The sequence below is a fragment of the Rhincodon typus genome, chromosome 2 (assembly GCF_021869965.1).
Source record: "Rhincodon typus isolate 14 chromosome 2, sRhiTyp1.1, whole genome shotgun sequence".
NCBI classification, from domain to species: domain Eukaryota; kingdom Metazoa; phylum Chordata; class Chondrichthyes; order Orectolobiformes; family Rhincodontidae; genus Rhincodon; species Rhincodon typus.
In genome coordinates this window covers 66,490,842-66,503,107 of record NC_063333.1, presented here as the reverse complement: position 1 = coordinate 66,503,107, position 12,266 = coordinate 66,490,842, and the positions used below count along the sequence as shown (strand labels likewise).

The following is a 12,266-nucleotide window of genomic DNA, read 5'->3' as shown; positions in this document are numbered from 1 at the left end:
TTTCGGGTCAGGACTCTTCTTCAGAAACGGAAGGGTCCCGACCCGAAACGTCAACTTTCCTGCTCCTCTGATGCTGCCTGGCCTGCTGTGCTCCTCCAGCTCCACACATACGTATTAAAAACCTTTCTTTAGTTTATAAAGGACAAAGAAAATATGGTTTGGTATGAAATAGGGTGTCTGAGTATATCTGCAAGTAACTCTATAGGTAATTTTTAAAACCTTTTCTTCCCTCTGAGCAATCAGTGTTTTTGTTGTCATGGTAAAGGATAAAACATCACAATTGAGATTCCGGCAATCTGCTGTGGATTTATGTTTAAATGTTCAACATGCTCTGTTGCTATTTAGCAATGAAGTATTAGGCAAGCAATCCCTTGCTGAATAGAAGGTTTGGCGCAATCAGGTATTTTATTGGCAGGTTGTGATCCTTCCTAAACCCGAAATTCAGCCTTTTTCCTCCTCTTAAGAAATAGATGCTGTCATTCTGTTAAACAAATAGCATTTAAAATGCCAATAACTGCAAGACAATAAAGAGCTGCTGTATCAGCATGCCTTGTTTTTTCCACTATCAGTCATTCTGATGCTGTTTGCTTGTTTCCCACTTCAAGTACACAAGTTGTCTTGTAATCAAGATTTTCAATGATGGAGTCATAGTGATCAAGGGGATTATCAGGCCAAGCAAATACAAAAAAGGCTTTGTCTGTGCAGCTAGCTCAGCTACCGTCATGTCCAGTAACTGACGACAGTGCTGTGGAGTGGCTTCTGCAAATGTGCTACTTGTTTCCTACACCAGGGAGGAGAAATCTCACTTTCACCATTAACTTAAACAATGAAAAGCTTTCAGTGCTGTCAGTATCTATGGATAGATGGATGGATTGAATTTCTTATGGCACAATATCCATTTGTCACCATGGAGCTAAGCAATGCTGGACAACAGCAGCAATGAACACACCCTATTTTTATCACTGCAGAGTTTTTCTGAGAGAAGCTAAAGACACAGCATGCAGCAGCTGCGGTTTTGCCAGTTACCAAAGGGGGCATCCTAACTCTTCCTGAGTACAAACAATGTAATGTGCAAGTACCTCGAGGTCTAGACTGAGAGAATCTATTGAGAAAAAGGTGATTACACACATCACAAAGTTACTATAGATTACAAATCAAATTGTCCTGCAGTTGCGGGATGATGAGAACAAATATTACACGCGGGAGGCCAGGGTTCGATTCCGGGTCAATGCATATAGGGTGGCACGGTGGCTCAGTGGTTAGCACTGCTGCCTCACAGCGCCAGGGCCCTGCTTTCAAATCCACCCTTGGGCGACTGTCTGTGTGGAGTTTGCACATTCTCCCTGTGTTTGCGTGGGTTTCCTCCCACTTTCAGAGATGTGCAGGGTAGGTGGATTGGCCATGCTAAATTGCCTGTCATGTGTAGATTAGGTGGGTTGTAGGGTGATGGGTCTGGGTGGGATGCTTGGAGGGACGGTGTGGACTTGTTGGGCTGAAGGGCCTGTTTCCACACTGTAGGGATTCTATGATCTATGATCTAAAACACCCTGATTTTAGTAAAGCCTTTGACAAGGTTCCACATGGTGCACGAATTAGTAAAGTGAGGGCACAAGGGTTTCAGGGTGAACTTGCCAATTGGATACATAATTGGATTATTGGCAGGAGACAGACAGCGGAGGTGGAGGGTTGCTTTTCAGACTGGAGGCCTGTCACCAGCGGTGTTCTGCAGGGAGCGGTTCTGGATCCTTTTTTTTATCGTTTATATAAATGATTTGTACGAGAATATAGAAGGCATGGTTAGTAAGCTTGCGAAAACACCAAAAGTGGTGATATAGTACACAGTGAAGAAGGTTTTCTAAGATTATGAAGGGATCTTGATCAAATGAGTCAATGGGCTGAAAAACGGCAGATGGAGTTCAATCTGGATAAATGTGAGGTATTGCACTTTGGTACAACAAACAAGGGTAGGGCTTATACAATTAATGGTAGGGCCTTGGGTAGTGTTGTAGAACAGAGAGACCTACGGGTACCAGTACATAATTCTTTGAAGTTTATATCAGATGTAGACAGAGTAGTTAAAAAGGCGTTTGGCATGCATGCCTTCATTGTTTAGTCCTCTGAATACAGGAGTTGAGAAGTCATGTTGAGATTGTACAGGACATTGGTGAGGCCTCTTCTGGAATACTGTATCTAGTTCTGGTTGCTCAGTTATAGGAAGAATATTACGATGCTGGAGAAGATTCAGAAGAGATTTACTAGGATGTTGCTGGGTATGGACGATTTGAGTTATAAAGAAAGGTTGGATAGGCTGGGACTTTTTTTCACTGGAGCACAGGAGATTGAGAGGCGACCTGAAAGAAGTTTATAAAATAATGACAGGTATGGAGATAGTTAATGATAGTTGTCTTTTTCCTAGGACAGGGGATTTCAAGACTAAGGGGCACATTTTCAAGGTGAGAGGAGAGAGACTGAAGAAAAGACATAAAGGGCAAATTTTTTTATGCAGAGGGTCGTTCGCGTAGGGAATGAACTTCCTGAGGAAGTGGTGGATGTGGGTATAATTATAATGTTTAAAAGACATTTGGATAATTACATGAATAGGAAAGGTTTTGAGGGATATGGGCCAGAAGTAGGCAGGTGGGACTAGTTTAGTTTGGGATTATGATTGGCATGGACTGAAGGGTCTGTTTCCGTGCTGTATGCCTGTATGGAAGAAAATTTTGAATTCAACGTGCCATTTGTTTCCTCAGTGATCCTATCAGTAGGACAGTTGGGTGGTAATGTGTTGGGTTAGATTCCAATTATTTCTCTGCTTTTCTTTGTGAAGTCATAGTTTTGAATTTTAATTGTTATATGATAACTTCTAATAGTACTGGTTAGACTACTTTTGTGGAATAGAAATATATTCACCGTAGAGGTTGGGTATACAGTTCTATAACTAATAATAGTCCTGACCTGAACAAACAACACCCTGCTACTTTTCCAGGGAATGGGCAGATTTTCTCTTAAATTACCAGTTTATTTGCAATGAAGTCAAGGGGTTTCACTGACTTTCATCTTACCCAAACAGTAATAGGTATTGTCTCCCTTTAAGGAGCACAGCATTTGAATTTCCATGGAAAATTCTTATCCTTGTCTGCCGTAATACATGATTACGGATCTGAAGAAGGTTAAGCAAATGAAAGAGTGACAATAGATTTTTTAATTTGTATAGCAACTTTAAGACAAAAATATTCCAATGTGTTTTATGGAAAAAAGTAGGGGGAATTAATACTAGGTAGCAGAAATAAACAGAGTGAGTTAAGACCATGACCAAATATTTGGTTGAAAAGATAAGCATAATTAAGATTTTCAAAAGTGATGCAATAGAGAACTGATGGTATACAGGTAAGGAATTCTAAAACGTAAGATTCTGAAACAACTGGATTGTCACAAATGCTGGGATGAGTAGAAGAAAAAAAATGTACAAAGAACCTGAGTTTGAAGACAAGGTTTCATGAGGGACATGAGGCTGGAAGAGGCTGCAGTTGTAAGGTGCGAGGAGAAGGTCTGCAGACAACAATAAAACTTTTAATTTCAGTGTACTGGCAAGAGATCAAGACAATTCAACAAGTGCAGACATATTGGGGAAGCAAGATATATTATGGACATTGCCGAAGAAATACATAACAATGGATTCTTAACCCTGTTCCTTAAAAGAAAGGATGTAGTAATCAATAACTGTAGTTCAGGATTTGATGATTCACAATTAATTGTAAATCCTGTGGATAAACTAAGTGCATGTAGATTTAGGTATCATTATGGTAGGAAGGGAAAACTTTCGGAAGGTCTGTACATAATGGAGCCAAATACAGTAGTTAAGAAAATGTCTCCTGTGCTTAAAATCAATCACCACAGAAGGAAGCCATTCATGTTTGTACCAGTTCTTTGAAAGCATTGTTTAGTTAGTTCAACAGACCTATGTTTTCCCCATAGCTGTGTAATTTTGTTCTTTTTGAGATGCATTCAAAACTTTTTGTAAGTTACTGGTGAACCTGGTTTCCTTTCAGGTGGTGCATTACAGATCGCAAAACTCAATGCATGTATTAAAAGAAAACTTCCACTCATCACCCTTGCTAATTACTTAAATCCAGCACGACTAAATAACAAACCCATCAGTCAAAACAATTTCTTTTTATTTAGCCTGATCATAATTCTAATCAACTCTGCTGTAACCATCTCTGCTTTAGGAACAGCACCAGATCCTCATATGAACATTAGAATGAGGAGCAGCAGTAGGCAATTCAGCCCCTTGAGCTTGCTCCACCACTTAACACGATCATGTTTGATCTCATCTCAGCCTCAATTTCAACCATTATTAATTAAAAATGTGCCTGTCTCCTCAAGTTTTGGATAGTGAATTCTACAGATTCACAATGCTTTGAAAGAAGTAGTTCCCATTTGTCTCTGTTTTAATTCTGACATTCTTTAGCCTAAAACTCTGACCTTTCATTCTAGATTCCTAGGGAAACATCCTTTCTATGTCTAGTATACTAATCCCCTTTAGCATCTTAAATACCTCAATTAGATCACGTTTCATTCATCTAAACGCTAGCAAGTACAGGCCTTAACTGCTCAAACTCCTCATAACACAAGTTGTTTGTCTCTGGAATTAAGCTGGTGAACCTTCTCTGAACTGCCTCCGATGCAATTACATCTTTCCTCAAGGGGTTCAAAACTGTACACAGTATTCCAGATGTGGTCTCACCAATCTCTTGTACAGTTGCAACATCTCTTCACTCCTTTTATACTCCATTCCTTCGGCAATAAATGTCAAAATTCTATTTGTCCTCCTTGTTACCTGCTGTGCCTGCATTCTACCTTTCTGCGATTCGTGCACAAGGTCACCTAGATCCCTTTGCATTAAAGCATTTTGAAGTTTCTCCTCATTTAGATAGTAAGGTGCCTTTTTGTTCTTCCAACCAAAATCGATAACCTAACACTAATCCACATTAAACTCCTTCTGCCAAACTTTAGCTCATTCACCTAATCTATCCATATCTATTTGTGAATTTCTTATTTCTTCACTGCAACATACTTTCCAAACTATTTCAGCATCATTTGCAAATTTGGTTATAATACAGTCTCGGCCTGCATCCAAGTCATGAATATAAATTGTAAATAGTTGGGGTTCAAGGACCAAACACTAGTTATAGCTTGCCGAACAGTAAAAAGACCCAAAAAATTTATCCTGACTCTATTCTTTCAGTTTATTAGTCAATCTCTATCCAAGTTAATATACCATGTGATCTTACCTTGTGTGAAACCTTATCGAATGCCTTCTGCAAGTCCAAATATACAACATCTACAGGACACACATTATCTACTTTGCTTGCTATATCTTTGATCTCTGGTTCAATTATAGTAAATCTTCTCTACATCCTCTCCAAAGTCATGACATTCTTTCTAAACTGTATTGTCTACAAATATTCCAGACAAAGCTTAACAAGTGATTTATAAAAGTGTAGCATAAGCTTTTTTGCTTCAGTACTCTATTCCTCTATTATTAAAATCGAGGGCACCTTATGCATCTTTCACAATTTTATTTGTTCTGCCACTTTCAAAGATTGGTATATCTTTCAGACTTGCTCCTTAGTCCAATTAGATTGGGTTACAATATTGAAGTCTCAGCTCTTGTGAAAACCTCATGAATCTGCAATACAGCATTCAGCCAAACAACACTTCATCCAGGGGAATTTTCTTTCGGTTCTCTGTACATGGATAATATCATTCCACTCTTAAGGAAGGATATTTACTAAAGTCTACATTTTCTTTGCTTATCTTGGAAAGAATTGATTGATTTTTGTTGCGTAATTTCTAATTAGCTTGCATGCATAAGGTAGGGGCAGTTTATGTTAGCCCTTGTGCCCTCAAGTTGATCCTTAAATCCACTCTGGGTCTAGAATTACTGATTTGGAATTCCAAATGGTATGAATTTATTCTCTGCTCCCCATAACCCCAGTTTCATTGCAAAGGAAGAGAGGAAATGTCACATCAGCAGTTACCCGTTTATCTTTCATCACTAGTTAAGTATTTTCATTACCCTTTTTTCTCCCACAAGTGCAGGATCTACTTGTCAGCTCAATTCTTACTTATTAGTGTGATTTTTTAGAATAGCAAAAATGTTGCCTCAGACCTTTTCCTTTGAAAATTCACATTCTGCTTTCTTGACCCCAAACACACTAACCTCTCCCTTTGCAAAAACAGATCATTGTGCAAATTACCTAAACTGTCACTGGACTGTCAAGCACAGGGCAAATACTTACAAATTTATTAACTGCCTAATTTTATGGTCAGGGAACCAGACTTTCAGTTCATAACTCAAGTGTGCAATTCAAAATAGTACAGCGAAGTGAGACAGCACAAAAATGAAGTAGACAGGAAAAAAAGAAGTGTTTCTATTTCACAAAGCCAAAACAAGTAAGTTGAGAAAATGTGGGCAAGAAGAATTAGAATGGGATGAAACTGATGAAAATGGGCTCAAAGAATAGACAAGATTCATGTGCAAAATAACTTTTCTGATCATAGATACAATATCTAACTGCAAAATTATTATAAAATGTTAGGTTTTGAATTACTTACAAGAAGTTGAAATAGCACCTAAAGTTTACAGTAAGATTTACAGTCAAGATAACTTCAGGTTTGGTCTTACTAAGATGTATTTTCTAGTTTGACAAACTCTGACTCAAACTTTTAGGAAGCCAGAAGGGCTACATGCATTAGCCAAATGACACCAGAGACCTGACCTGATTTCCAAGTTCTGCCCTGAACCAGGCATCCACTATTTACACTGAATGGGGATGGGGGCGTGGTCCTTTTGAAAAGATAACATGCACTTTTGAAAAGCAAAGGTGATCTTTAGGAGAGCTAAGTTATGCTATGGAAGAACTAAATTCTCCTTTGCGATTATTAAGGGTAAACAGGATTGTCGCAAAAAGCAGAAAAGATCAGTAGAACTGCCAAGCTGTCAAGTCAAAAGCTGTTAAGTTCAAAAAAGCCTGCTGGGGCGGCTTGTAATTTTGCTGGCCCTCTGCTGACATATGCCTGAGCACTATTATTGAGAATCAGGTGCTGATTGACTGATTCCACAGCCTAGTATCATCACAGTGGGGAGCAGTAAGTGCACAATTGACTGACAGCTCCAAGTGATTATAAAGACTTCATATGTGGCTATGAATAAAATATCTGCTTTCATAAAGAATTAAGTTGAAGAAATTTAATTGCATTGATTGGGCTTTTAGATTAAAATTCCTCTTTTTTAAAAAAGAAGAAAAATCTGCAATAGACATTTAGGACCTTGTTTTATTTCAATTCACCAGGGTTCTTGAGGGCTGTCTGCGGTGGATACTGGATTAATTGAAATGAAGGGTGTAAGAGAAAGGGGTGGTGGGTGGGGTATTGGGTTGGTTTGAGCTGGCAAAAGGTTGGCAGCTGGCAATAAAGGGCAGTTCTATTGACATTAGGATGTTTACAACTGAAGGCTGACTCTAACTGGCATTATAATGGAAAACTTTCAGGCATATTTACGAGGCATACCAGATTTTTGTGGATTGTACCAATGACTTTGATGAAAAAGATTATCAGACTAGGAAGGAACTCAAAATTGGCCTTCAAGCTTCTGAAGCTTTCAAACAGTGAGTTTGGAAATTTAGCAGGGTGAGTCAGATGCAATTCTACACCAAGAGTCTTACTTGGAAAATATCAAACCTATTGCAATCTGTGCCAAGTCTGGACAGGAAGATACGGCTGCCACCAATAATGAGAAGGAACAGCTGTGGAGTCTCATCGGACAGCTTTACTGATTAGGTACACAGACTAGAACAGATGTAAGTTTTGGTGTGCTGAAACTTATCCTGGCCACAAAAAATCCAGAAGTACAAGACATCTTGAGAGTGAACAGAACTTTTAAAAAATTGAAAATAGAAATTGAAAATGTATACTAAAGTTCCCAACCTTGAGTGATTCCAAAAACATGACATTAATAATTTTTAGAGATGCTTTGCATGCAAATTTTGTTGACAGATTTTACAGTGCAGGAGGATTTGTGAAATTGCTTGTGGGAGAAAATGAGAAAAGTTGCCCATTGGATTGGGAGGCAAAGTAAATAAGAAGAGTGTAAAGAGCACATTAGCTGCTGAAAATCTGACTCTAGTTGACGATATTGATCTTGGGGGAAATGCTATATATAAAAAGAACTGAAAAATAGCCCCAACAGAATGTTAGATAATCGGTCGTTGTACAATAATGACTAGTCCACAAACAGTATAAATGAGAAAAGTGAGGCTCAGGATAGATAAGGTCAGCTTAAAGCAGATATTGGAGAGGAAGGAAATCTCCAAGATTAGGTGGGTAGATGATAGTCATCTGCTATCAGATTGTTTCACAAAGAGGAAGACTGTTACAGAAAAGCTAGTTCAACACACACATCAAGATATTAACTTGTAACCATATATTACTTCTTACAGATTGCAATTAGGCCATTTGTTCCCCCCAAAACTGCAAGGATGATAATCAAGGTGATTACTATACATACACTGTCCAGTGCAAAAATGGCTCAATGGTTTAAACTGGAAAATTTACCTGTTCCCCCATATTTATCTGCCATGTTGATATCGATGTCTGATTTTACTCTTAACATCGTTCGAAGGACATCATCACTGCCCTTTCCTGCAGCCCACATAAATGCAGTCCGTCCCTCCAGGTCCGGGTCATCTTTCACTGATGGATGATTCAAGAATACTTCAACAGTCTCCTATGCAAGAAAAGATTTAAATTCATTCCACAGTATTTGCACTCAATTTTATATAATCCAGCTTTCAGCAATCTCTCATGAACACAGCTCCTTTTTTGTTAGACACCGCCTCCTAATAAAGGGCTGGGTTTCACAGCACTCTGCTGGAGGAGTGGGGAAAACCCCTAGGTAACAAATTACAGGCCACTTAGGTATCTCTTTCTGCTTGTGCCACTGTTTCACTGCAAGACGGAAAGGTGGAGACAAGGCACTACCATGTATTTTTCACTGCACAGACAGGTAACAGGGAAAAGGGGATGACTTCCTTTCAGGGGCCCACCAGAGACAACCTTGAAGATCATAGCTCCTCCTCTAACCTTATTCGTATGCATCCAAAATCTGTTTTAAAAAAGCCATGACCCCTCCTCACCTAGCAATAACAAATTTGGGGATTCCGTCTGTGACACTTAGTTCTCAAGTGAAAGAATTAAAGCAGATAAACAAATTGTTCCTTCAAAAGCTATTAAAGTGAAGAAACTGCAAGAAAATGTTTTCTTGAACTCTAAGACTTAAAGAGTGCCAAGATGTTTACATTCGACGTTAATGCTTTAATAGAACAGGACAAAATAACATGTGAGAACTTGACAGACTTGCCCTTAGAAATATGAAAAGTAATAGTTAAGAGCTTACAGATGGAGTTCTGCCTGAAAGCCAGGAAAATCAAAAATTGTAAAATGAACTAGAAACTAAGGATAATGAAACAGATCAATCAAAATAGTATTAGCTAACACAAGAAATGGAATTTCAGCAAAATAAAAGCAAGGAGAAAAGAGGAAAAGGGTAGAATATGGAAAAATGGAGAGGCAGAAAAGGGAAGAGGAGAGAATTCCAGGCAACAGAGAAAGAGAATTTAAATTGATGTAGCTCTGGCAGAGAAGGGAGACTAAAATCAATTCAGAGTAAAACATAACTCAGACTCAAGTTTGCCGATTTAATTCCCAAGTCAGGAAAAGACAGGAAAGAAAGGGATAACACAGAACAGTTGACATTTTGGGTTGGGGCCCTACTTCAGAAAGGGTTTCTGAAAGGTTTCTGAAGAAGGGTCCTGACCCGAAATGTCAACTTTCCTGCTCCTCTGATGTTGCCTGGCCTGCCATGTTCCTCCAGCTCCACACTGTGTTATCTCTGACTCCAGCATCTGCAGTTCTTACTATCTCTGAGGAAAGACAGGGAGGTGGTGTTGCTCTGATATTTAAGGATGACATCAGGTCAGTAGCGAGAGATGATATAGCTTCTATGGAGAAAAAGGTTGAATCAATGTAGGTGGATATTAGAAATAGTAAGGGGAAAAAGTCAGTAATAGGCTTAGTCTATAGGCCACCACATAATAACATCATGGTGGGGCGGGCAATAAACAAAGAAATAACTGATGCATGTAAAACTGGTATGGCAAATATCATGGGGGATTTTAATCTACATATTGATTGGTGAAACCATGTTGGTCAAGGCAGCCTTGAGGAACAAAAACAGAAGTTGCTGCAAAAGCTCAGCAGGTCTGGCAGCATCTGTGAAGAAAAAATCAGAGTTAACGTTTCGGGTCCTGTGACCCTTCCTCAGAACTCCTTGAGGAGTTGTTCATAGAATATATCTGAGATACTTTCTTCAAACAGTATGTAATGGAACCTACGATGGAGCAAGCTATCCTAGATCTAGTCCTGCGTAATGAGACAGGAATAATTAATGATCTCATAATTAGGTATCCTTTCGGAAGGGGTGATCACAGTATGGTTCAATTTAAAATAGTGATGGACGGTGAGAAGATAAAATCCAATACTTGTGTCTTGTGCTTAAACAAAGGAGACTACAATGGAAGGAGGAGGTAGTCAAATTGGAGAGCAAAGGGAGTCTAGACAGAGAAGACAGAACTATTTCTAACCATTAAGAGGAGGGAATTGGTTGGCAGACTGGTAGGAAACTGCCCCAATTGCTTCCATCGCCAGAAGGCCAAGCATATAAAGGAAAACTGTTGGTTCTGGTGTTGCCCAGATATTCAAGCTGCAGGACCAATGTTTATGGCATTAAGGATGGTCAGGCATGATTGTGGACCAGGACAGTAGTCCAGAATTTGTATCAATAAAGAAATCTGTGTTCCCCAACAAAGCAGATGCTCATAGATCTTGCTGGTGGGGAAAGTAAAAAGATTTTCCACCGGTGAGCAAATGCGATCATAGCTCTGTTACTTTTACAATAGTCATGGAAAAGGATAGGTACATACAGCAGGGTAAGGTTTATAACTGGGGGAACAGTAATTATAATTCTGTTAGGCAAGAACTGGGTAACATAAAATGGGAACTGATGCTGTCAGAGAAGAGCACTATAGAAATGTGGAGATTGTTTAAGGAATGCATGCTGCATGTGCTTGATATGTTTGTCCCTAGCAGGCGTGGAAGATGTGGTCGAGTGAGGGAGCCTTGGTTCTCAAGAGAGGTCGAACGACTGGTTAAGAGGAAGAAGGATGCTTATATAAGGTTTAGGAAACAAGGATCAGAAAAGGCTCTAGAGGGATACAAGTTAGCCAGGAAGGAGCTGAAGAAAGGGCTTAGGACAGCTATAAGGGGGCATGAGAAAACCTTGGCAGATGGGATCAAGGAAAACCCTAAGGCTTTTTACACGTACGTGAGGAATAAGAGAATGACCAGAGAAACGGTAGGGCCGATCAAGGATTGTATAGGGAATTTGTGTACGGAGCCTAAAGAGACAGGAGAGGTCGTTAATGAATACTTTTCTTCGGTATTCACAACTGAGAGGGACCTAGTTGGAGAGGAGGACAGTGTGAAACAGGCTGGTAGGCAAGAGGAGGTGGATGTTAGTAAGGAAGATGTACTAGGAATTTTGGGGAACTTGAAGATAGATAAGTCCCCTGGGCCTGATGGGATTTATCCAAGGATTCTATGGGAAGCAAGAGAAGAGATTGCAGGGCCTTTGGCGATGATCTTTTCATCCTCGTTGTTCACGGGTATAGTGCCGAAAGATTGGAGAGAGGCAAACGTCATTCCCTTGTTCAAAAAAGGGAACAGGGATAACCCGGAAATTACAGGCCAGTTAGTCTTACATCAGTGGTGGGCAAATTATTGGAAAGGGCTCTTAAAGATAGGATTTATGATCACTTGGATGGGCACAGTTTGATTCGTGATAGTCAGCATGGATTTGTGAGGGGTAGATCATGCCTCACAAACCTTATTGAATTCTTTGAAGAGGTGACCAAACATGTGGATGAAGGTAGAGCAGTGGATGTGGTATACATGGATTTAAGTAAGGCGTTTGATAAGGTTCCCCATGGTAGGCTCATGCAGAAAGTAAGGAGGCATGGGATAGGGGGAAATGTGGCAGATTGGATTCAGAATTGGCTGACCCTAAGAAGACAAAGGGTGGTAATGGATGGAAAATATTCAACACGGTGCTCAGTTACGAGTGGTGTACCACAAGGGTCTGTTCT

General features: G+C 39.6%; 1 protein-coding gene across 1 annotated transcript in view; it reads right to left on the bottom strand.

Moving 5' to 3' along the window:
• invs (inversin) overlaps window positions 1-12,266 on the bottom strand; it is a 155,541-nt gene that overhangs the window by 117,693 nt on the left and 25,582 nt on the right. The window contains exons 5-6 of the mRNA XM_048608231.1: window positions 8,620-8,791; window positions 7,731-7,837 (exon numbers count right to left, since the gene is read on the bottom strand). Coding sequence (XP_048464188.1) covers window positions 7,731-7,837; window positions 8,620-8,791 — 279 coding nt within the window. The remainder of the gene's footprint in view (window positions 1-7,730; window positions 7,838-8,619; window positions 8,792-12,266) is intronic.